Source organism: Crocuta crocuta, unplaced genomic scaffold, assembly GCF_008692635.1.
Source record: "Crocuta crocuta isolate KB4526 unplaced genomic scaffold, BGI_CrCroc_1.0 scaffold243, whole genome shotgun sequence".
Taxonomy (NCBI): Eukaryota; Metazoa; Chordata; class Mammalia; order Carnivora; family Hyaenidae; genus Crocuta; species Crocuta crocuta.
The window spans coordinates 3,045,891-3,071,233 of NW_027529596.1; the positions used below are offsets into that span (position 1 = coordinate 3,045,891).

A 25,343-nucleotide genomic window follows, 5' to 3' on the forward strand; every position below is an offset into this window, starting at 1 on the left:
GTATATAAATATAAATAAATATATTTACTTGAAATATATAAATTTATATATTTATATATATGTATGTATATATATAAAACACAGATGGTCACTGCCTGTCAGAAGCTTTTACTCAGACTGAAAACACAGTCTTTAAGATTTTGGTCACTGGAAGTGACTAGCTTAAATACCTCCTACATGAATGGCAGTGTTACTCTTATTTTGTTTCTGAACAATATCCTAATTCTCACGAACTCAATTATATTTTATTTTACTTTGGTAGATTTCATCCTCATTAACTAAAGAAACAGAATCCTGCATTTGTCACTAAGTTAACATCTTAAGTGTGTTTCAAAGAATCACGACAGCAAAATGTTGATGGACTGTTTGTACAAGCAGCTTGTTGGGAAAGGGTGGTTCAGTGTGCCCAGAAACCGAATTACACCCCAACTTTGCAGAAAGCTTTTGTTTCTAAGATTGCCGTACAAAGGAAAATCTGTCTAGTTCACTGAATTGTTGACTCTACATCAAGAGTTGAAATGTGTAGTCTAATGCACTTGCTTTGATCTCTCATTTGACTGTTTATCAAAGCTGATTACACTCTGAATACACAAATCCTCTTAGCTTCAAAATCATGTAAAGATAATGGATAATAGAGCATTTTTAAGTATTCTCTGCTATTCCAATTTGGTTTTATGATTGTAATACGGCTATTAGGTTTGGGAGGAGGGTCTGTTTTTATGTTTGGTTCCCTTGGTAAGATCCAGTCTTTTGCCACATTGGATTAGAGTGGGTTTTGCTTTTTTTTCCAGCCAAACTTGCTCATGCAGTGAAGCAAGAGCTGTTGTAGTACACATCAAAAGGAATCATTATGAACATATGAAATTTACTTCATTCTCCTCACCACAATTTAGGGGCTTATCCTTTTTGGAAAGCTATAAGTATGTGCTTTCTTTATCTGTGTGTAAGTTGAAACCTAATAAAATAGCATTTGATGTATTCAGTTAAAGATAATTATGTATTATATCACCTTACAAATTTCAAGAGCTTAAAATCCAACATTTTCAAAGAACATTTATTTAGTCCCTGCTAATTATTGGAGGCCGTATGCTAAATATTTGTATATGTCAACAGATTAATCTATTTGCCTAAGATTACGTAGCTGATTTTAATGGCAGAATCAGGAATAGAATATAGATCTCTAGCATGCATGCCAGCATGTTTTAAATTTCATAAGGCATTTACTTGATTCTTCTAACAGAATCCAGAAATTTTCTTCTAATCTCACTCTTAATCTCTGTATTTTTAAAAAAGGAAGAAAATTCACGTGAGGGCAATTGGAAGAATGTCCGTTCTGAAAATTGCGTGCATTGCGGTGCCTTTTTGTTTTCCCTTATACACACTTGATATTGTTCTAGAATTGCTTCTTGAAGCACACCATTTTTAAGCTGGGCGGCCCAGAGCAGATTTTATAAGACAGTGTGTTCATGTTGGAGCCTTTTCAAGTAAAATCATGGAGCATCTATTCTGTTTTTTTAATATGGCTAAAAATTGACCTGTAAGTTTCTGTAAACAATCTAAAGTACAAAAATGTAAAGGAGAAAACAGTGCTCTCTGCTGCCAGCTCAAATGGTCCCTGCTGAATCCGACAATCCTGGCCAGGAATGGCCCTGTGCCCCTCGATTATGTCTTTACAGATACTGAACAGACCTTTGAACAAACACTATCGTGAGGTTGTAAAACATTAACCAGCCCAAGCTGGATTATTGTGTTTTAAGTAGTGATAGAGACATTTTGACAATTCTCAACTGACTATGGGTTTGATTTCACGCACAGTTCCAATTTTTTATAATCAACTCAGCCTCCTCCACTTTTCTCCCCATTTCTCAAAATGGTCACAGTGTGACCCAAACGACAACTTCTTCCTTCACTAGTTTCACTAGGGTTTTTTTTTTTTTAATTAATCTTTTAAACTTTTTGTCCTGTTGCTCAGTGATTTTCAAAGTGTGTGTGACACACCATTAGTGAAGCATGAAATCAACTTAGTGGGTCACAACTACACTTTGAAATCTAATAGAATAGTGTAAAAATATGAGAGAACATTATATGAAGTAAGTATTTTTGAAACGTTTGTGTCAGGTGTGTGCGTGTGTGTGTGTGTGTGCACGCCCACGCATGTATGTAGGGAGAGTAATACATAATGCTTGCTGACTAAAAAATGTAAAGGTCACTGCTGCACCTTATTATGTGATCGTGTTCCTATGTTTTTAAAAATAATTTCAAGTAGTGATGTAATCACTTTCTTAAAATTTGATCTTTGGGTTTCTGTCAGGCTATCATTTATGTTTAGACAAAAATGCTAGCAAATAAATGAGGACACTATTGCGTCCCTACTTTCAATTAGTAGAAAATGTTGGTATCTTGTCCTGTACCTCTGTAGAAATAATCTGTGGATCTGTTCACTTGTGGTCTGGTATGGAGAGCACTAGTCAAGAAGTTTACAACCATTTCCACTTAGTTTCTTCACTTGGTTTTTGTACCTTTGCTTGAGAGAGTTATTTTTAACTGATTATTGGCATTTAAATTCCAAGTTAAACAAATTAATGTGACAAACACATTTAAAGTGATTATGTAATTAGCCACTGTTTTGTTTTCTCAGGTTAATGTGACTGACTTAAAGAAATTACTTAGGGCGCCTGAGTGGCTCAGTCAGTTAAGTGTCTGACTTCGGCTCAGATCATAATCTCACGGTTCGTGGGTTCGAGCCCTGCGTCCGGCTCTGTGCTGACAACTAGCTCAGAGCCTGGAGCCTGCTTCAGATCCTGTGTGTGTCTCTCTCTCTGACCCTCCCCTGCTCACACTGTCTCTCTCTCTCAGAAATAAATAAAACATTAAAATAAGAAATTACTTAGAAAAAAGGAAATTACTTAGAATTTAAAATTTTTAATTTGTCATATATTTTATGTATTGATACATAGAAAATTAAATACAATCAATCTACTTAATCATATTAATAGATTTAAAATAAGCTTTTTGGAATACACTAGAATTATTAGTAATGAATTAAAATATATTTCCTATTATTTGGATCATATTTTGCTTAAGATAGTGTAACTATTATTTATCTAATTTCTTTTTCTGTTCTTGCGTTTTCAGCTAAAATTGACCAAGAGGCAGAGGAAAATTCATTGACAGAGACTCATAAATGGTGAGAAATTGCTTTCCTTTTATATAAAAATTTATTCTCAGAATAAGTTTATTAAATACTTAGTATGTTTTATCTCAAGGAACCAATTATTAGCTCAGTNTTAGAATTATTAGTAATGAATTAAAATATATTTCATATTATTTGGATCATATTTTGCTTAAGATAGTGTAACTATTATTTATCTAATTTCTTTTTTTGTTCTTGCGTTTTCAGCTAAAATTGACCAAGAGGCAGAGGAAAATTCATTGACAGAGACTCATAAATGGTGAGAAATTGCTTTCCTTTTATATAAAAATTTATTCTCAGAATAAGTTTATTAAATACTTAGTATGTTTTATCTCAAGGAACCAATTATTAGCTCAGTTTTTGTTTTCAAGCATAAAAGAAGAATAAAGTAATAGTGTACTTTAATATTATATCGAATTTCCAAATCTATTTTTATGACTCTAGATTCTGTGTGAATCTGTTAAGCAGCAAATTATTGTGACTAGCTTAGCACTTTCTTTGAATGAGGTTTAGGGCTGTGGAAGGACCAGAGAAGGAAAGATAGCAGGAACCTGTTTTAAGAAAGAAGGGTGAAGAGTCTGGTTATAGGAAAGTATTCAGTTTGTGCATTAAAAAGTAGGGTCTAAGTAGGAAGCCAGGAACTTTCTGTGCATAAACTTTTACTTTCAGATTGCCAATGGAGATTTGCAATCATGAGTGAGTGAGCATAGAAAAGTCTTGGCTTCTCTGCCTCCACATTCTCTTTTTCTCTTTTCTCTCTCTGTATTCCTTGGTGTTCTCCAGAAAGCAGAACCAATAAAATGTGTGTGTGTGTGTGTGCGCGCGCGCACGTGCAGAGAGAGAGATATTAAGGAATTATTTGGCCCATAACAGAGTGGTAATTCCTAGTAGTAGTTAATGTTTTAATCTTGAGTCTGAGAGCATTCTGGAGACAGTTCCAGAATGTCTTTGTAGTAGAGTAGTCACTTTTCTTAAGACCTTCAACTGATTGAATGAAGCCCATCCATGTTATGGAGGATAACCTGCTCTCCCCAAGTCTACTGATTTAAATGTTAATCACATATTTAAAAAATTATTTTCAATGTTTATTTATTTTTGAAAGAGAGAGCGAGAGAGAGCAGGGGAGGGGCAGAGAGAGGGAGCACAGAATCCAAAGCAGGCCCCAGGCTCTGAGCTATCAGCACAGAGCCTGGCGTGGGGCTCAAACTCACAAACCATGAGATCATGACCTGAGACAAAGTAGGATGCTTAACTGACTGAGCCATCCAGGCATCCCTAAATGTTAATCACATCTTAAAAGTACAGTAAAACCTTGGTTTCTGAGCATAGTTTGTTCCAGAAACATGCTTATAATCCAGAGCACTTATATATCAGAATGAATTTCCTTATAAAAAATAATGGAAACTCAGATGATGCATTCCCCAACCCAAAAATATTCATATTAAAATGATTATAATACTGTAATATAATATAAAATAATAAAGAAAATACAAAAATATAGGAAAATGAACAGAGTTTGCTGCACTTACCTTCGAAAACTTTCATGGCTGGTGCGAGGGAGACAAGAGAGAGGAGGGCTATTGTGTAGGACGACTTCCCCTGTCACGAACGGATCACTGTTATCTGTTGGTTCAGTGGAATCTTCTTTCAATGAAACTTTAACAAAAGAAGTTATCCAACTGCTTTTGCTTCCTTTTGAAGATTTCATGGAAATGTGACATTGGAGTGTCATCAAACAGATTCATCACTCGCACTGCTTATTCAGGTGGTGCTTTTCTACAAAATTTTGCACTCGCTCTTCCCCATGTTTTACATGCCTCCCTAATCTCATTTGAAGTGAGATTCCCTCCTCCTTTTCCTCCTCCTCTGCAGATGAGATGCAGACATAGACTTCTTACAAAATCTTGAAATTTCAGGCACTCTTCAGTACTTCTCAGTGATTTTCTTCTTAATTTCCACCGTAATCATCTTCTTACCACCTTTCTTTTCAACCTTTTCCTGCATGGGGTCCATTGTATATGTTCACATGGATGTTGCCTACAGTACAGTATTAATAAACTCTTGTCATATGCAGTATTTAATGTAACTGGCAATAAGGCCACAGAGGAAAGGGTCTCTATCTGCAGGCAGGCTGACCTAGAATGAAGCAAAGCTTACTCTTAATATGGAAAAGCAAAGGACTGTCCACAGATACTTTGAAGTGACCAAAAATATACTAGTGCCAGTTGTGGGCAGCTTCCAACATTCTGAAAAAAAACCACTGATTTCGGCCACACACTGTGGCCTGAGACCGAGCATCCAAGCATGGGAGACAATCACCCACAATTCTGCGTTGAGAGAGAGAGAGAGAAGAACATTGGCTCTGTTGTGATCATGTGACATTTGTCATCACATACTACTCGTACTGCAAGACATCACTCATTTATCAAGTTAAAATTTATTAGAAATGTTTGCTCATCTTGTGGAACCACACACGGAACAAATTACTTGCAATCCAGGGTTTTACTTATTTTCACAACAACGTATAGATTGGTGTTTGCCCCCAAAACTGGTTACCATAACCTAGCCAAATTGACATATCAAATTAGCCATCACACTCTCTAAAGAATTCCGATTATGCTTAAGTGAAAATTTTGATTAAAGAAATTCTTTGCCGTTACTTTATTAGGCAAGATCCTGAATATTCTGTAAACAAATTCCACAATTTTTGTTGTTATTTAATGTGACGTATTGTGTTAGACAAATTGGTAAAGACGACTGGCCAGTTTCTATGAAAAGCAAAAACAGGTCCCAACCAGTAGCTTCTGAGGAAGACGGCAGAGTAGAAGGACTCTAAGCTCACCTTGTGCCATGGCTACAACTGAAGAGCAGCCACATCAGTGTACACCCAAAACAGTCTCCGTCGCTAAATAAAGAGAAGAGGCCACATTAAAGAGAGTAGGAGGGTGAAAACCAGGTTAGGAGCTATAAGAACCTGTGAGACAATCCACAGGATGGAAGGACACCTCTGGCACAGGCAGGGAAGAAAGGAGAGAAACAGATTCTCACACCAAAGATCCCACATGGGTAAGATGAATCCCCGTAAGATTTCGCTTTGAAAAACAGAGGGGCTGAATGTTAAGAGTTCTTATAATCAGCAAGGCCTAATACCTGGACCACTAAAAATCAGCAGGGAGAGCCAAAAGGGTAAGCTGAGAGAGGAAACTAAGTCTCTACCCTTAAAGAGAAGGCAAAATAAACAACCCCACTGAGATACAGCATCGAAGCCACAGCTTGAAAATTCCTGTGGTATATGAGAGTGAGATTTGTTTACTAATATGAGAACATGTGTGGGAGGGACAGGGATCCTTGGGAAATTTCTCCAAGAACAAAGGAGATGGTGGGCATCATTTCATTCCCCCAGCCCACAGCCTACACACGTGACACCTGTGGGAACCAGCATTCTACATTCTACTCGCCACCTGACCTGATACGATTGTGCCCAGCCCATGCATTCTCCTGTGGACATGCTACCTCCAGTTAGGCCTCAGCTCCAGGCCCCCTTTCACAGCAGACCCACGAAAACCTTGCTAACACTGAGCATCTTGCCCCTGCATGCTTCTGTGGATATGCCCCCTCCAACCCTACATCAGAGATGAAGAACTCAGTAAATGAAATTAAAAATACTCTAGAAGGAATGAATAGACCAGGGGAAGCCAAACAGATCAGTGACCTGGAAGACAGAGTAATGGAAAACAATAGAGCTGAAGAGGAGAGAGAAAAGAAATCATAAAAAATGAAAACAGGTGAAGGGACCTCAATGACACCATCAAGTATAATAACATTGACATTATAGGGATCCCAGAAGGAGAAGAGAGAGAAAAGGGTGCAGAAAATATATGTGAAGAAATAATAAATAGCTGAAAACTTCCCAAATCTGGGGAAGGAAACAGAAATCCAGATCCAGGAGGGACGGAGAGCCCACAATGAAAAGTCAATCAGGGAAATCCACACCAAGACACACAGTAAATAACATGGCAAAAAGTGGTGATAGAGAATTTTAAAAGCAGTTAAGAGAAAAGAAAGCAGTTACATACAAGGGAAATCCCAGAAGGCATTCAGTGGATTTCTTTTTAGTAGAAACTTTGCAGGCCAAAAAGGGATAACATGATATATTCAAAAAAGTCCTGAAAGAAAAAGTGTAGCCAAGGATACTCTCCAGCAAAGGCTATCATTCACAATAGAAAAAGAGTTTCCCAGATAAAAAATAAAAAAATAAATGATGACCACTAAACCAGCCCTGTAGGGACTCTTTGAGTGGAAATGAAAGACCATAAGGGAGAGTAAGAAACATAGGAAACAAAAGCAATAAAAATAAGTATATCTATAAAAGTTAATCAGGGGATTAACAAAATAAAAAGATGACATATGCCCAAACTGTGAGGGGGAGAGGAGTAAAGATTGGACTCACATTTAAGTGACCATCAACTTAATATAGACTGCTATATGCAGAAGAGGATATATACAAACCTAATGGTAACCACACGTGAAAAGCCAGTCATAGATATGCAAAAAATAAATAGAAAGGAATCCAAGTTTATCACTAAAGAAAAACCAGCAAACTGTGAGAGAAGAGAGCAAGAGAAGAAAGAAACAGAGAACTATAAAAAGCATTAAACAAGTAATAAAATGGCAATAAATCTGCCAGTAATTACTTTGAAATGATCTGTCAATAATTACTTTGAATGTAAAAGGACTAAACACTCTAATCAAAATACATAGGGTGACCAAATGGTTAAAAAAGCAAGACCCATTTCAGACCTAACAACAGATTGAAAGTGAAGGGCTAAAAAAAGCACTTGTCATGCAAATGAAAGCGAAAAGAAAGCCAGGGTAGTAATACTTCTACTGGACAAAATAGACTTTAAAACGAAGAGTGTAACAGAAGAGAAAAAAGGGCAATATGTAATAATAAAGGTGAAAATCCAACAAGAAAATATAACAATTGTAAATATTTATGAACCTGACAAGGAAGCACCCAAATAATGTAAAGCAGCCAATGACAAACATAAAGGAAGTAATTGCTGATAATACAATAGTAGTGGAGGACATTAACACCCCAATTACATTGATGGACAGATCACTCAAACAAAATCAATATGGAAACGGTAGCTTTGAAAGACATATTGGATCAATTGGATCTAACAGGTATATTCAGCACATTCTATCCTAAAAGTGCAGAACACACATTCTTTTCAAGTGCACATGGAACATTCTCCAGAATAGATCACATATTAGGTCACAAAACAAGCCTCCACGAATTCAAAAACACTGAAGTCAGAAATTGTGTATTTTCTGACCATAACACTATAAAAGTAGAAATGAACCACAAGAAAAAATCTGGAAAAATCACGAATATATGGAGGTTAAATAACATGCTGCTCAAAATGAATGGGTCAAGCAGAAAGTAAAAGAAGAAATTAAAAAGTACATGAAAGCAAATGAAAATGAATATACAATGGGGCAAAAGCTGTTCTGAGAAGGAACTTTAGAGCAATACATGCCCACCTCAAGAAGCAAGAAAAATATCAAATAAACAACCTAACCTTACAATCTAAAGGAGCTAGAAAAAGAACAAACAAAACCCAAACCAGTAGAAAGAAGGAAATAGTGGCGATTAGAGTAGAAATAAATTAAATAGGAAGTAAAAAAAACCAATAGAACAGCGCAATGAAAGCTTGACCTTGTTCTTTGAAAAGGTAAACAAAATTTATAAACCTTCAGCAGACTCATCAATAGCAGCAGAAAGAAAAGAGAGAAAGAGAGGGGATTCAAAACAACAAAACCAGAAATGAAAGGAGAAATAACAACTGATACCATAGAAATACAAAGAATTGTAAGAGAGAGAATATTATTAAAAATTACATGCCAACATTGGACAACCTAGAAGAAATGGATAAATTCCAGAACTGAAGCAGGAAGAAGTAGAAAATTTGAACAGACTAATCACCAGCAATGAAATTGAATCAGTAATCAAAAAACTTTTAACAAACTAAAGTTCAGGACCATATGCTTCACAAACATCGACCAAACATTTAAAGAAGAGTTCATACCTCTTCTTCTCAAACCATTCCAAAAATTGAAGAGGCAGGAAAGCATCTGGGTTCGTTCTATGAGGCCAGCATTACCTTTATACCAAAACTAGATAAAGACACCACAAGAAAAGAGAACTATAGGCCAATAATATCTCTGAGGAAACTGGACACAAAAACCCTCAACAAAATTTTAACAAAATACAAGGATTATTGAATCACCATATTGTACACCAGAAACTAATATGACATTGTACATCAACTATACTGGAATTTAAAAAAGTCAAGTCCTTAAGTTACGACAAACAGAAATTTCAATTAGATGCATGATAGAAAAACTGCCTAATGACCAAATTGTTAGTAAAAGAGCCATCTTATAATTGAACAATTCTGAAATTCAAAAATAAAAATAAGAATAATGAATTATGTGAAACGTTTCTCAAAGAATAAATCTTTGTTCCATTTTCATAGCAGCCTTACGTGACCAGCTCAGCAATGAACAGTAATTCTATTCAGGAAGGTAGCGTAACCCTGGCCTGATGACCTTGGAGACCAAATCCTGCCTTTTATGTGTTAGCTCTGTGACTTCAGGCCAATGCTATAATCCCACGACAATAATACCTACTCTGTAGGTGAGAATTAAGTTAGTTAATATTTCCCAGATGCTAAGTTTTTAGCAAATGGTCAGTAGATGTTAATTGCTATAGTATATTCACATTATTATCTTAATTAGAGATTAGAAAAAAATTTGTTGGTAGTCATAGAATACACCATATATTAATTTGTTTGATTCACTGTCTCTATTGGATCAGCCATTGGGCAGCCTCTCATGGTCATGGAACAAGATTTTGGTATCATGTCTGTGTATCTGCGCTTGCTCTAAGCTTCTGGCACTGTGACTTCAAGGATTTACCATAACTTTACATTTTTGTCCTCGTCTGAAATAAGAGAAACAACATATAGATTGTAAGTGGGTGGAGATAGTTCAAAATCATTAAGTGAGTGATGTGTAGAACACTTGCCTCGTATAAAGTCCTCTTGTATTTAATAAAATACTTGAGCTTAGGAGGCCGACTTCTAGAATGAAATCTCTTTCCAACAAACCGACATTTGGAGAAAATTATGTAAAACAATCGTTTAACATTATTAGGAAATGCTCAAGGGCATCCAGCAAATGGGGAATCATTCATTCAAGACAGTCTAGTAGACAGTCTACTAGATCTGTGGCATTTGAGCCACAACTCAGTTGTATCTTATGGACACTACTCTCGAAGCTCTAACCCAGGCAGGCGCCCTCTCCGCGGCTCCCACACCCTGGATCAGAAGACTGCCAGCACTGCTCATCCCACCAGCCACAGCTGACTACAGAAGTTCTATCCTAGACTATGATGTCAAGAGGTGGGGGCTCCTTTCCTCAACCCGGGCCTTTTTGGTGGGGCATAAGCTCTCGCCTAGGGGTGGCAGATTAAGAACATTGAACCCCATTATGCTAAGCGAAATTAGTCAGAGAAAGACAAATATCGTATGACCTCACTCGTACGAGGACTTTAAGACACAGAACAGATGAACATAAGCGAAGAGAAGCAAAAGTAATATAAAAACAGGGAGGGAGACAAACATAAGAGACTCTTAAATACAGGGAACAAACAGAGGGTTACTGGGGGGGTTGTGTTGGGGGGGGAGGGCTAAGTGGGTGAGGGGCTTTAAGGAATCTACTCCTGAAATCATTGTTGCACCATATGCTAACTAACTTGGATGTAAATTTAAAAAATCCAGTAAATTAAAAAAAAGAGTATTGCACCCCAGATCTTTTGCTCCAGCTGATTATCAGGGTAAGGGCTCCCCATACACCAGGAGGTGCAAGCAGAGAAGGCAGGGGCTAGCCACCTGAGCTCCTGCTTGTAGAGCCAAAGTCTCACTTTGGGAAAAGTGGGCCCCTGCCTCACCTCAAGCGTTAGCTCCTGTGTAGGCACTGGGACCCTGCCCAGAACTCTGCCGCTCTGTCCGAGAGGACGGACTCTTTTGTGGAACAGAGAATCCCATGCCTCAATGTCTGTTGAAAACGATTGGGGGTCTTAGTGTAGAGCAACTAAGAGGGCACTCACAGCTCCAACAAGCAAAGTGGGCAGGCAATCAGAAGTTTAACAGAAAGAACCAGGGAAGGAGAAGCATTCTTCTGGGATCACAGTCCGTCCACCCTCGGGTTTGGAAAGGCTGTGCCTGAGTTTACTAGTAAGTTTACTTACTCATGAGCCATCAGACCAGGATGTGAAGCAGACTTGGAAACATTCCCCAGGATGCATACAGATCCATCAGCAAATGATAGAAGCCTGCCTGGCACTAAGGGCCTCAGTGCAACCTCTGACCAGTCACTTGCTGAACAATAGCTATTCCGACCCAGGGGCAGCTTGGAGGATGCTAGTCTTAAAATAAAACCACACACATGCCTGGCAATCTGGAAGTACACCAGCCTCGGCTGAGCTTACTGCTTTTCTAGAACTGTGTGTGAGCAGGCAGAAGCATTTCTTCCTGATGTGCTGAAGGGGTTTCAATTCAGCCAGGCTGGCTGGCTCCTCTCCGGCAGCTGAGGGAATGATGGACTTGACCCAGATTCTAGAGTCTTGGGTCTCCTTCCCAGCTGTGAGGCCTTGGCCATTTTGTATACCACCCCAGTGCCCCCCAAATGCTCTTTCTGCTGGTGTAAACTTCTTGGGAACCCAAGGCCTCAGGTGTTTACAGTTTCTCTTTGTGCTTGGATTGGGCAGAAACCCCTCCCCCTAGCCCACCCCCGCTCCCCTCACACACACAAACACAATTCAGCATGAGATGCCCACTGTTCTCACTGTAGGGAGAGCCAGGACTGTGTCTTCAGACAGATAGCTTCCCAGTCTCCCCTTTCTCTCATTATCTCTTTATTTTCTCTTTATCGGAGCGTATTATTATGTTCTACGTGTCATATTATTAAGCCAGCGGGGCAGCCCATTTTGGAATTAAGATGATCTATAAACACACTGATTCTACTTGGTCTACATATGTTAAGTCCAGCAAAGCTGACCTTCTTCATTTTCCTGAACTTGAGGCAGCAAATACACAGGTTGTATGAATATATTGAAAGCATCTTAATCAAAGGAATTTCCTTGTGAGGTTCTGTTTTTATCTCCGCGACGCTGTTACAACTCAAGGTGTTTTCATTTTACTTTGCACCCTTTCACAGGAGGCCCAGGGACAAGCAGTGGCAAACGCGTGTGCTTTCATTTCTAGAGCTAGTCGAGAGTCATTTACAGGTGATGGTGATAGCTGAGTTGCACTATAAATGTCTCACGGAACGTATCATGATGGAACTCTTCTGTTTCTCAGAGTTTTTAGGCAATTTAGCATTCCATGCACTCACCACGGATGCTATGAAGAAAGCAAGCCAGTGTGGTGGACAGGGCCCAGATAGGTCTATCTTAGAACTGCAATGGGAAAAACCACAGAGTGCTTGGGGCTCAGCTTCTTTGTTTGTAAAAGGCATATAACCTCGTCCTTTCTTCTATCTTCTAGGGCTGTAAGAACAGAATACGGTGCTTATATTTGCAGTATACAAAGTTTCCTCAAATGAGGCTAGGAGGAGGCCTTTACTAGAAAAGTATATTTATGAAAATGTTTTGTAAACTATACAAACTCAGGTTATCAGCATGCTTTGAAAAGAATTCTATACTAATTCATCTTTATATTTGAGTGCTTACAAAGGAAAAAAGTCTTGGCTTTTAGTTTAAAATGGATAAGTGAACTTTTATCAAGATACTAATTAGATTTTTTCAATAGTGGAATAGTATGGATTTTTTAGGTCATTTTATGATTTCCTGAAATAAAAGTATTCAAAAACAATGGTTAGTATATTTTTATTTATTTATTAAAAAAATTTTTAATAGTTTATCGTCAGGTTGGTTTCCATAGAACACCCAGTGCTCATCCCCACAAGTGCCCTCCCCCATGCCCATCACCCCCCTTCTCCTCCCCCCTCCCCCATCAGCCCTGTTNTATCAGCCCTCAGTTTGTTCTTGGCATTCAAGAGTCTCTCATGGTTTGCCTCCCTCCCTCTCCCCCATTATTTTTCCCCTTCTTCTCCCTAATGGTCGGTATATTTTTAAAGCAAATCAGATTTTTTTTTCATGTTCCATTCGTTAGTATGATAGTTTTATATGCTAATTTTGTCTGTTTGCTCACACATTTTTATGATTAATCTGAGAAGTGGGACTTGACGTTCCTATTTCATGTGAACAAAAATGTATAGCTTTTGGATAGTTATTAGTTTAACTGAACTCTTCAGTTCTCCCAGAAAGTAAGACGGCTGAGCAGATGATTCTTGAACCTTACCCAAAAATCCAAATACAAATCGGATGAACATATTCTTATCTTCAGATGATTTCCCTGGGCAAGCCACACTATCATATTGTATTACAAGATGGATTTCAGACTCTTGTTAAGGTTGCCTGCATACACACTGTATGTGTTTATTTCAGCTTCTGCTTTTATTTTATTTTTAATTAACATAAATGGCTTTCTGCAATTGTGGAAAAAATATTACCAGACCAAATATGTTGTTTTTATTTTCCCACAGAATTACTCAGTGTCTGTCTCAGCTCACAAGCAGGGAATGTAGGGATTCTGAATTTGTCTAATAAATGGACATTCCTTTATATTTCTACTTAAAGAATAATGAGAGTTGGAATTATAAAATTGGCTTCTGATACTCAGAGATCCTTATTTTTAAATTGTGGCTAACTTCAAAATTTTCTTAGATTTATTCTATTAATTCCACTGGTAAAATACATATTTTACGGTGAAACAGACTTTTGAAATAGAAAAAGAGCAGATTTTTGAAACAGTTTGTTTCAGCTATCAGTTCCTTTAGTTTCACTGAATTTATTATTCTGGCATCAATAAGCAGATGGAGATGACTAAAAGTAAAATTTGAATTATGACTATTACATTAGATAATTTACCTTTGTCGGTATATTTACGTGATGTTCTAGATAAAGGAAATCAAGCTGAGAAAGGTATAATTAACCTGTGGCATCTTTTATGAATAACAGAAAACAAAGTAATTTGTTCGTACCATTTCTTCATTTAATTTTTTTAACATTTATTCATTTTTGAGAGAGAGACAGAGCACAAGCAGGGAAGGGCATAGAGATAGGGAAACACAGAATCTGAAGCAGCTCCAGGCTCTGAGCTGTCAGCACAGAGCCCCATGCGGGGCTTGAACCCAGGGACCTGAGATCATGACCCGAGTCAAAGCTGGACGATTAACTGACTGAGCCATCCCGGTGCCCCCATTTCTTCATTTAAAATGCCTATTTCATTATTCCAGGAAGTTCGTGATTTTTCTTACAGATTAAAACATTCGTTTCAAGATGTTTATATTTTTTAACAGGACATATATCTTACTGAAAGTTTTTGTAAAGCTCTGTTTTTAAAATTGTTTCAGCATGAAAGTCACCCTCCCTACCGCCATGAGCTAAAGACAAAAGGAAGAGTAGAATGTAACTAAGATTCTCATCGTGAGGCAACAGTAAATTTGTTAAGTAGAGAAGCAATGATTACAATCATACTCACAGAATTAATAAATCAATGTCCTTTATTCTGCCATTTATGATATGAGGAAGAATGATTGTATAGTTTTAATATACACTTGAGGTGCCTCATACTACCAATCTTTTTTTAAATTTTAAAATAGAATACACTAGTCTTCCTCCATCCCCCATTCAGTATAAATAATAGCACAAGAAATTGCAAACAACCAGTGATAAAAGGTGAGAAACAGTAGGGGAGGAAAGCACATTTGTGAAAGAATTTAAAGTCACATGTTTAAAAGAAATAAATACTATTTCTGTGGGTAATATTGCTTGAGTGGTATTTTACCGAAGCCAAGATGATTGCATAACAAATGAGTTGAAGTGGAAAATTAATCTTTCGTGCAAAATAAAGACAAAATGAAGGAAAGAAAGAAAAGGAATGTTGATTCCAATTGTTTCGTATAGTATGTAACTGTTCATTTGTCACAGGAGAGAAAATATTTAATCAGTTCTGAAATGATGCACACATACTTTATCATGTTTAGTGACTTTTAGAGTGTCAGTTTGTAAAGTGTTTATCCAAGGAATGGACTTCTGGCACATGGATAAAATGAAAAGTGAAATGTTTAGTTCATAATAGGCATATTTTCCAGAATCTTTCTGAGTAACTATCCGGAGATGAATGGAGAGACTACAGGTCTGTGTTTATCTGGCTTATGCTGGCACACCAGGCAGGCTCCAGCCTGGTATTAAAACTGAAGTGACATGGAATGTCTTTGTAAAACCCCCAAACAATGACATCATTCTCTTAACAATATTGATAAAGTAAAACAAAGTTGGAGTTCGTTATTTTCCAATTCGGTTTTCTCAGTTAACTCCTTCAAATCCTGCCAAAAGGTTTGCTAGTTGGAAGCCCTTAGGAGGAAGATTCCTAGAGTCAGTGGTAAGATGCTGGGCTCTATACCTTTTACTTTTGGGCCAGGTGGCAAAGTTTAGGTGTAGTACCTTTCTTTGTACAAAGGGATTTTCTTCTGTGGCTGTGTTATTTGAATTTTTATCAAATCCACCAATTTTCAATAATGCGGGAGCCTGTGACACCTGGTGCAGATTTGCTGACCTTTGCCACTTATAAAAAGTCTTCTGAAGCATTGTTCTCTTCTGAAACTTTTTGTTAGCTTTTGTGTGTTCTGAATAGAAGGACTTTAGGACCTTCTCCCTCAGAGTTTGTTATGTTTCTTTTCAACTTTGGTTGCTAATTGTGAAGGGGAAAAATATATCACAGGATTATTGCCCTTTTTTCCTATTTTCAAAGTAGAAACTCTTCCGGGGCACCTGGGTGGCTCAGTCGGTTAAGCACCCGACTTCGACTCAGGTCATGATCTCACAGTTTGTGGGTTCAAGCCCCGCGTCAGGCTCTGTGCTGACAGCCAGCTCAGAGCCTGGAGCCTGTCTTCGGATTCTGTATCTCCCTCTCTCTCTGACCTTCCCCTGCTCATGCTGTCTCTCTCTCTCTCTCTCAAAAATAAATAAAATGTTAAAAAAAAATTTTTTTTTTAAAATATAGAAACCCTTCCATGTGGTGTAGAGTTGATAAGATCTTCTCCATTCCAATGTTCAAAAATCTGCTTGGGTCTCGTATAGACAAAAGTTTTTCCGGAAGCTACTTTCTCCAACTTGATAGAAGTTAAAACTCCTAAAGTTTTATCCTCTCTAACAAGAAGATGACTAACGAAATCACCACAGGATCATGGAGGATTGTGATGGCTGTGTTCTTACAGGAGGTGGGGAGGGTGAAGATAATTCAAGAAAGACGGGACCTCCACACTGTTTACCAGAGGGGCTGTACCAGTTTGCATTCCCACCAACAGTGTAGNGGAGAAGAAGGGGAAAAATAGTCGGGGAGAGGGAGGGAGGCAAGCCGTGAGAGACTCTCTTTTTTTTCTTTTTCATGAGAGACTCTTGAATGCTGACAAAAACTGAGGACTGATGGATCGGTGGGGGAGGGGGGTGATGGGCACGGAGGAGGGCACTTGTGGGGATGAGCACTGGGTGTTATATGGAAACCAACTTGACAATAAACTATTTGTAAAAAAAAAAAAAAGAAAAAAGAAATTTTGATATTTAAATTCTAGGAAAAAAAGAAAATAAAAAGCAGAAGTGTTAGTGGTTAATTTAAATTAGCAGGTGTATTTAACTGCAGTGTCATGACTAAAATCCATTGAGGTTGAGAAACAGTTTCTAGGACAGTAGATTCTAGGAAAAAAACAGTTGATAAAAATGAGTCTAAAATCATTTTCAGAGGGAGGAAAAGATTTTTCTGAGTAGAATGAACTAAGAAAAAATGGAAGAGATCTAGGTGACTTCACCTATACACACATTTCATAAGGCAAATTACAAATTTGCTTTAAAAGATAGTTATTAGAGGGCTCATTTCATTGCCTGTTACAGAGAACTACCTTAAATTATGTTACACTGTCAAAGGGATTGGTGAGAGGCTTCTGGAGCCCAAGGTAAAGGTGAGTGGCCACAGAAGGGGTGGGAATGAGACAGGTATGAGTGCAAGTTCCCATCCCTGGCCACATGTGAAGTAGAGTGGTTAATAAGTCCAGGTTTACTCCGCGCCCCTTTTTTAAGGTTGTCTAATTTGGGCAAAGTTACTGAAACTTGCTATAGCTCTGTTTCCTCATTTCTAAAATGAGAATAATAGAGCAGTGCCCAGCACGATATAATTACTTGATATTATTGTTACCTCATGATGTTTATCATAGTGACCTGCTAATAATGGCTCAAGTTTGAATTTTCTCTATAGTGATTATTGCAAATTCTCAGAAGGGTGAATCTGATTGGCTCCTAGACAGGTTAACGTGGGGGCTGCTCCCGCACAGGCTATGGATAAAGCAAGTTTTCTAAAGTTAATAACCAGCACTATATGGCTCAGTTGGTTAAGCATCTGGCTTAGGCTCAGGTCATGATCTCCAAGTTCACGGGTTCGAGCCTCGTGTTGGGGTCTGTACTGACAGCTCAGAACCTGGAGTTTGCTTCTGTGTCTCCCTCTCTCTTGCCCCTCCCCCCTCCCTCAAGAATAAATAAGTATTAACTTTTTTTAAAAATAACCAGCAATATATGAAAATGAAGGTTGAAAAGAGATAATTTGGTGAATAGTGAATGAGCTTTTATAAATTGATTTTTTATGTAAAAACAAATCATCTTAGTTTTTATTGCCTACTGTTGCTTGTATCAGATATGGATAAACTTACGTGAAAAAGAGAATTAAGTTTTTTGACGAGTGTGCTCACTCTTTGTTCCGAAACACAACATAGTTATAGACTGAGGCCAGTAGAAATCACAGCAGTGTTTACCTTGCGGATTTTTAGTCTGAGGTGGAGGAGGGACATAAAAGAGTATACATTCTGGCCCCACTAAAGATGTTATTTGCAGAGAGTGTCAAGGAGGGACATAACAACTAGCTCCAGGCCCATGGTGGGCTAATTAGTCTTTCTGATCTTGGTTTTCTTCATTTATTACGAGAAGTCATTGTAATCCCATAAATATTGTATTTAACCCAGTAGCTAAACATGCAGTATGTGTACAATAAACACAGCTTTTTCCCAAAGAGCGTATGTATTTTTCTACTTTTCAAACAGGAATTTTTTTAATGGTTCATGGTTTTCCACAGCTCCTTCCTTCCCCAAATAACATCACCCCATCTGGGTAAGACCACAAGGTCACACACTCCCATCCCTGGCCTCACAGTCTCCTAAACAGAAACATTAGCATATTTGCAATGAAAATATATTTTAATCCCTCTGGTAATACTGTGGTATGGAAATTAGCATCTATACTGATTTTTGAAAGAGTAAGATTATTATTGGCACATAAAACCCTAGATTAGTGTGAACAGATGTAGTTACTGTATATTATTTAACCCACTAAAACAGTTCCCAAAGTTTCTGGGGATTATTTTTAAACATAATGAAAATATACCCTTACAAAATAATTCATAAAGCCTTTTTTTGGTTTGTTTTTGCTTGTAGTCTTTACATTGTTTAGCAGTAAAATCATGAGTCTTTCTGGGAAGAAATTCATGAATTGAATTCTTTGAATTGAGGAAACTGAAATCAAGTTAAAGAAAATGAGAATATGTAAATGAGCTTCAAGATTAATCTAAAAAATGCATGAGAAACTAGGCCAGCAGAGTCTTGACTTTGAGTTAGTCCCAGTCAAGAATCTAACAGGAAGAGAGCATAGAATGAAAAAGGTGATAAAGGATCAGGAAATAATTTTAATAAGTGGATAAAGGAAGAAAGCCAGAAGTAGGAGATGGTGAAGACATTGCAACCACAACTGCATTTTTTGTTTTATTCAAGGGTGTTGTTATGAGTGTCTAGCAGAGTATCAGAGCCACGTTACATTTTTTTTTATGACCTGAAATGTAGATGCCACTCTTTTAAGGTTGATTTTAATTTCAAGCATTCAGTGACAGTTGAAAGCATGGCTCTATGTTGGTAATAGAGATACTTTGAGTCAGTTATTTCGAGAACGTAAAATATTGGCCCATTAAAAATAAGAGCCAGAAAATCATTGATTCTAACATTTCATTTTTTTTTTANTAACCGACTAAGCCACCCAGGCGCCCCTGATTCTAACATTTCGGCTGTGAATCACATTTCTGGTATAAACAAAAGAAAAAAGATCAAAATCCCTTTGTACCTTCAAGTCCCTCTAAAACTGGGCTGCTTTTGCCTCTGAAGTCTCTCAGATCCTCTAGTCATTTCTCTGGGGAAACAGGACCTTTTAGGTTGATATATTTTCAAAATCTGTGTTAAGGACCTTTCAATGTTCTATTCTTACTTACAAACATAAATGTAGATTTCATTTTTTTTCGAAGCTCATGCAACTTATCTTTCTTTTTTCCCTGTAGTTATATCCCACATGTTCCTGATTAGATAGGAATAAATGCAGATAATATTCCAAACCTCTCAACTGTATGTGAAATGTGTGTGCTATCAACTCTGCTATGTTAAGGGGCTCGATCAAGTTCTCAGTTACAGGCTTACAACATTTCAACCTCATTTTAAAAGCAACCTCTAGTTTGGATACATATTTGCATAGGGCATTTTACACTTCCATGCTGGTGAAAAGCTTTTCATTCACTATGTGACTATAGTGAAATGTGAGGTCTGTTTTAATGGATTATGAGACTTCAATTCCTGATATAAATACTTGGGCGGAGGGGAGCATCCCTTCCCTGTCCTCCCCAGTAACTTGTACAAACACAGTTATTCAGCATTATAATAGTTGTGTAAACTCCATAAATTATCTTGCGTTATAGTATTTTAATAAAATGCCCAGATAATAAGGAAGACAAGTAGCAAGAGGCAGAATGGTGGTAAATGTCTTTATTGGTTTGCTAAATCTGCAGTTGTTAAATATTATATTGATTTAAGACACTTGCATTTCACCCCTATAATCTGGTACGTAGTTCAAGGTCAGAATGTACTAGCGGTATGCAGAAATGCATACCTGAGTAATTTTTATGCTAATTTTAAAAGGAGTAACTACCTACTTACTCTAGTACTATTTTGACCACAAATTTAAAAAAACTAATTTTAAAGAAAGCTAAATGTCAGCATCCAGAACTTTACTGTTTATTTGAAGTATAATGTTTAGCATTTGATGCAGAAAACTTTAGTGGTGTTAATTACAAGATTTAAAGGACAGTGAGTGCAGGATGAAATATCTTCCCTCCCCAAGAATTGTATATAATTTGGGGAAATAAAGTTTGCCGCTAGCTGATCTGAAAAATATAAATAAAGGTTTAGAAAGATACTGACATTTAAAAAATAATTATGTCTCAATTCCATTCTAAAAAAGACATATTTAGGTCCCAGCTTAGAAGCAAAACACTATCATCAAAGTTTTTTGTTGGCAGTTTTTCACTGGGTAAATTTAACAACCTGAAAAATTGCAGTCAGTGACAGAGCAGCAAAATGAAGACATTTTGAAATAATGAAACAAGGTCTTAGAATTCAGATGGGACATTAACCTTAGGCTAATGAGGTTCTGCTGGAAGTAGACACAGATTTCTAAAATTCTGCTTCAGGTCATCAACCAAATAAATTGCAAAAGGATTAAGGAAATAAACATTAAAATTGAAACTTTAACGAGAAGAAAATATTTGGAAATATTTATAGGGTTTAGAATGGGGAGAAGTTTGTAAGCATCATGCCCTCAGAATATCAATGTTTATTTTTGTTACTTATTTCTAAGTGAATCATTGTTTGTTAGTGTTCTACTAAGTAACAAATTACAGAGGATACATGGTAGGCAAGTTAGTTTAGGAAAGTGTTTCCAGCTTATTGTTCTTCTATTTTTCCAAGAACATCCTTCCTCTCCACTTCATTTCACTTTTTGTTAACTTTTATTTCTTTTATTTATAAATGTAGACATAGTTGAAAAAGTCACTTAGTACCACAAGGCTTATAACAAAAGACAGCAGCTTTCTGCCCTCCCCTGCCCTCGTCCCTCTTAGCTGTTTTCTCTAATATTTTCTGCCATATTTCTCAATCGTATCTTGTACTTGTCATTTTTTATTAATTTAGCCATTATCTACTAAGTCACAATAATGGTAGATGAGCCTTTAGTTCACTCTTCTCCCCATTCCGTTTCTTTATTGATCTAACCTGCATATTGCAATTTTTAGTTAAATGTTTGCTGTTTGCTTAATATCACTATTTCAGTATTATTCACTGCTCTATCAGATTGTATGGTATGGTGCTTTCTTAAATGGTCTTATTTTTTTTTTTCTTGAAGCTTAGAATTTTTTTCATTTGCTTAGTGTTCTCTGAGCTTATTTTTCATTATTCTCAAATCCTCAACCCTATGTCCAAAAGCCCCTCCCAATACTATTTCCCACATGGTCAAACATATCCAATAATTCATGACACTTATTTTTATTTTCCTCCTTGAGCACCTCATCCTCTTGATTCAATCTGCATGGATTTCTTTGAGCCTGTGGCTCAGATATCATCCTGACTCAGCTATCAGCTACTCTCCTTTGTTGGATCTCTGTCTCTCTCTCTCTTTCTCTCTCTGTCTCTCTCTCTCTTAGACTTTGTGTTTTTCTTTCTTTTGGGTACCTGCCTCCCTTTTTGGAAGAGGGGGTACACTCTACAGTACGTACTTTTAGAACAGTTGTGTACAAGATGATGTTTCCAGACATGCAATTTCTCAAAAATATATTCTTCCCTTACTCTTAATTGATTCTTTATCTAGACATAGTATCCTAACTTGAAAATCATTTTCTCTTAGAAAACCTAAAGGCATAATTTCTTTCTCTTCTACATTTCAGAAGTCTTATATATATTCTTCCCTGCAGGCAGTCGCTTTGTGTTTGACCTGTAGTTTTTCTCACAGGAGCACTTAGGGTCCTCTCTGTTGTGGTGTGAAAGTACACATCCTGGACCCTTGCATGTGCCTTTTTCACTCTGTGGGAAAGTCGGTGGGTTTTTTCTACTTGTTGTCACATGTGCTACTCTGGAGTTGGTCTAGAATGATCCTCACGTTTCCGATGTGGGGGACTAAGATGGCATTTCTAAACTGAGATGGGGACAGAATGAAAAGCTTGAGGTGTGTATAAGCCAACCAGTAGAAATGACAAGCATTTGGTTTGGTGTTTGGGTGAAGCTCAGCGTGGCTGGAGAGTGCACTTTGTATGGCATTCACTAGAAGCAGAAACCATGAGGTTGTATAAGCACCGGAAGAGATGGTGTCCCCAAAGATCAGTGGCCTGAGACCAAAGCCACAAAAATATACTACATCTGAGGTGCTATTAGAGGAAAGGGAGCACATAAAGAAGAGAGGTCAACTCAGAGAGTAAGAAGAGTGATGTGTTACAGAGGTTTGATTAAGCCAGAGGTGGCAGGGAAGCCCAGCAACAATTGTGATGTATAGCTAAAGACAAAATATCTGTTCACTTTAGTGATGGAAAAACAATTTGTGGGGCGTCTGGGTGGCTCAGTCGGTTAAGCGTCCAACTTCGGCTCCGGTCATGATCTCGCGGTTCGTGGGTTCGAGCCCTGCATCGTGCTCCGTGCTGACACCTCAGAGCCTGGAGCCTGTTTCAGATTCTGTGTGTGTCTCTCTCTGTCTCTCTCTCTGTCTCAAAAATAAATACACTATAAAAAAAATTAAAAAAGAAAAACAATTTGTACTCAAAAATAGTTTTCTTTAAGTTTTGGCCCAATTTAGCAACTGGGTCAGAAGCTGTATAGCAGTGGGCTAAAGAGAATAAGAAAGTTGAAACTGAGGATCGGCTGCTTTTATCAGACATTTGCAAAAGGACAGAAAGAGAGAGCCTAGCTGGAATGTAAATGGAAGTGTGTGGTCAGTATTTCAAGTAATTTTTTATTGTCGTGCCTGAAGATATAGGTCTATCTCCATAACCGAAGAGAGAGTCTACATTTTAGGATAGACCATTACTGTAATAGCAACAAAACAGAAGAAAGCTATGATCTAATTGCTGGCGGGCGTGAAGCAGTTAGAATCATGGAAGGAGCTGAGTAACTCTGAGTGATGTCATGAGCTTCAAAAAAGGTGTGGCTCAGTATGGGAAGCAGTGGTTGGAAAGGGCGCTAGAAATAAGGAGACTTGCCCTCTTGACTCCCTGAATGTGGAAGGGTTTAGAGACAGAGGAATGTAAGGATTCCACCAAAGAACATTATGGATGACATGGCATCATCTAGTGAAAGCTGTACTTCCATTAAGAAAAAGATAGCAACTAAACATACTGGAGAAAGAAAGTGTGGGACTATAAACATGACTCCCCACCCCGAACAAGCAGGAATAGAGAGGGCGTGGGAACACAGCTGGTAGAGCCAGTCAGTGGTGAGTGTTATGAAACTCTGATCCATGGGGATAGAGGTACAAGAAGAAGAAAGGGAGTTGAGGTTAGAGGGGCATATACTTAGGAAGACGGTCTTGTCTGTCAGTGAGGAAGGGGGGACTGAAGGTTCATAATAGCAGCACAAGAACTGAGCGCTTCCTTGGCCAACTTCTTTTAATGGTGAGTGCTAATCGGTTGACCATGGTTCGTCATGGAATATGGTACCTCATCCTCTGCAACTTGACCTTTTAGATTTGTTGGGCTTAAGATGGGCCTAGGAATGGCCAGTTGAAGTGGGTCCTGACTGGCATTATTGGGAGAAAATGGGCAGGTTTCTTCTGGATGAGAAAGAATGGAAGAACAAATCGTTGAAGAAATAGAGGGGTATCTTTGGGCTGGGCAACACAACAGAGCAAGGCTGTCAGAATTATCCAGCACTTATATTAACCTTATAAAGAGGGCTTTTTTTTTCTGTATGTTCAGAAATCATAAGACAAAGGCCCTGTAGAAACGGAGTAGAAATAAAATAATGTTTCTTTATATTCAAACTGCATTAGTGTCTTCAAAAATGCCAGGAGGTCAAAGAATCTATTCAGCTCGCAAATACTTCTATGACAGTGCTTGTTTTCCACCTCAGCAACTGCCATGAGGGTCCTTGCTCACCCTTAAAAAAAAAAAAGAGGCATTCCTGGGTGGCTCAGTTGGTTAAGTGTCTGACTTTGGCTTAGGTCATCATCTTGCAGTTCATGAGTTCGGGCCCCGTGTTGGGGTCTGCTGACAGCTCAGAGCCTGGTGCCTGCTTTGGATTCTGTGTCTCCCTCTCTCTCTGTTCCTCCCCCACTCGTACTCTGTCACTTTTTCTCTCAAAAATAAATAAAGATTTTTTTAAAAAGGCAGGCATTCCACTCAGTCTGACAATGCTATGCAGCTTTCAGTATGCCACACATATCTTACAAACATTGTGGGGCTAGTGAAGCCGAGATTTATCTGAGCACCAAAAGTACATTTTTCAAATGCCAGATATTGTTTGATTATTATTATTTTCTTTCTTCAGCCTCAGACTTCTCAGTTTACCTCAGCGAAGCTGAGGTTTCCAAGGACCTGGTTGTGATTAGTTACTACTGTCTGTGAAAGGAGCTTTGTAACATGTCTAATTACCGTTGTCACAGAAATGAAGGTTATAGCTTTTCTTCTTTTAAAAAAAATTTTTTAATCTTTTATTTATTTCTGAGAGAGAGAGAGAGAGATTGAGAGAGACAGCGTGAGCAGGGGAGGGTCAGAGAGAGAGGGAGACACAGAATCTGAAACAGGCTCCAGGCTCTGAGCTGCCAGTGCAGAGCCCGATGCGGGGCTCGAACCCACGAACCGCGAGATCGTGACCTGAGCCGAAGTCGGATGCTTAACTGACTGAGCCACCCAGGCACCCCTAGCTTTTCTACCTAAGACCAGGGATGGGAAGGCTTGGGGAGCTCAGCCCACCGCTTCTCACACTGTTCCTGTGAGGAAAGGGTAGGGGGATTTGCAGAGGAGGAAATGGAGATCATTTTATTTCTGTTAAATTCCCTCCCCTGTATCAAAGAGGGAAGTAGTACAAAGCCAAGAATAACTGAGGCTGCTTTAAAGGTTGAACATTA

At 38.0% G+C, this 25,343-nt stretch overlaps 1 protein-coding gene across 1 annotated transcript in view; it reads left to right on the forward strand.

Moving 5' to 3' along the window:
• The window catches only part of FMN2 (formin 2), a 433,801-nt gene that overhangs the window by 351,089 nt on the left and 57,369 nt on the right, over positions 1-25,343 (forward strand). The window contains exon 21 of the mRNA XM_077761768.1: positions 3,136-3,187. Coding sequence (XP_077617894.1) covers positions 3,136-3,187 — 52 coding nt within the window. The remainder of the gene's footprint in view (positions 1-3,135; positions 3,188-25,343) is intronic.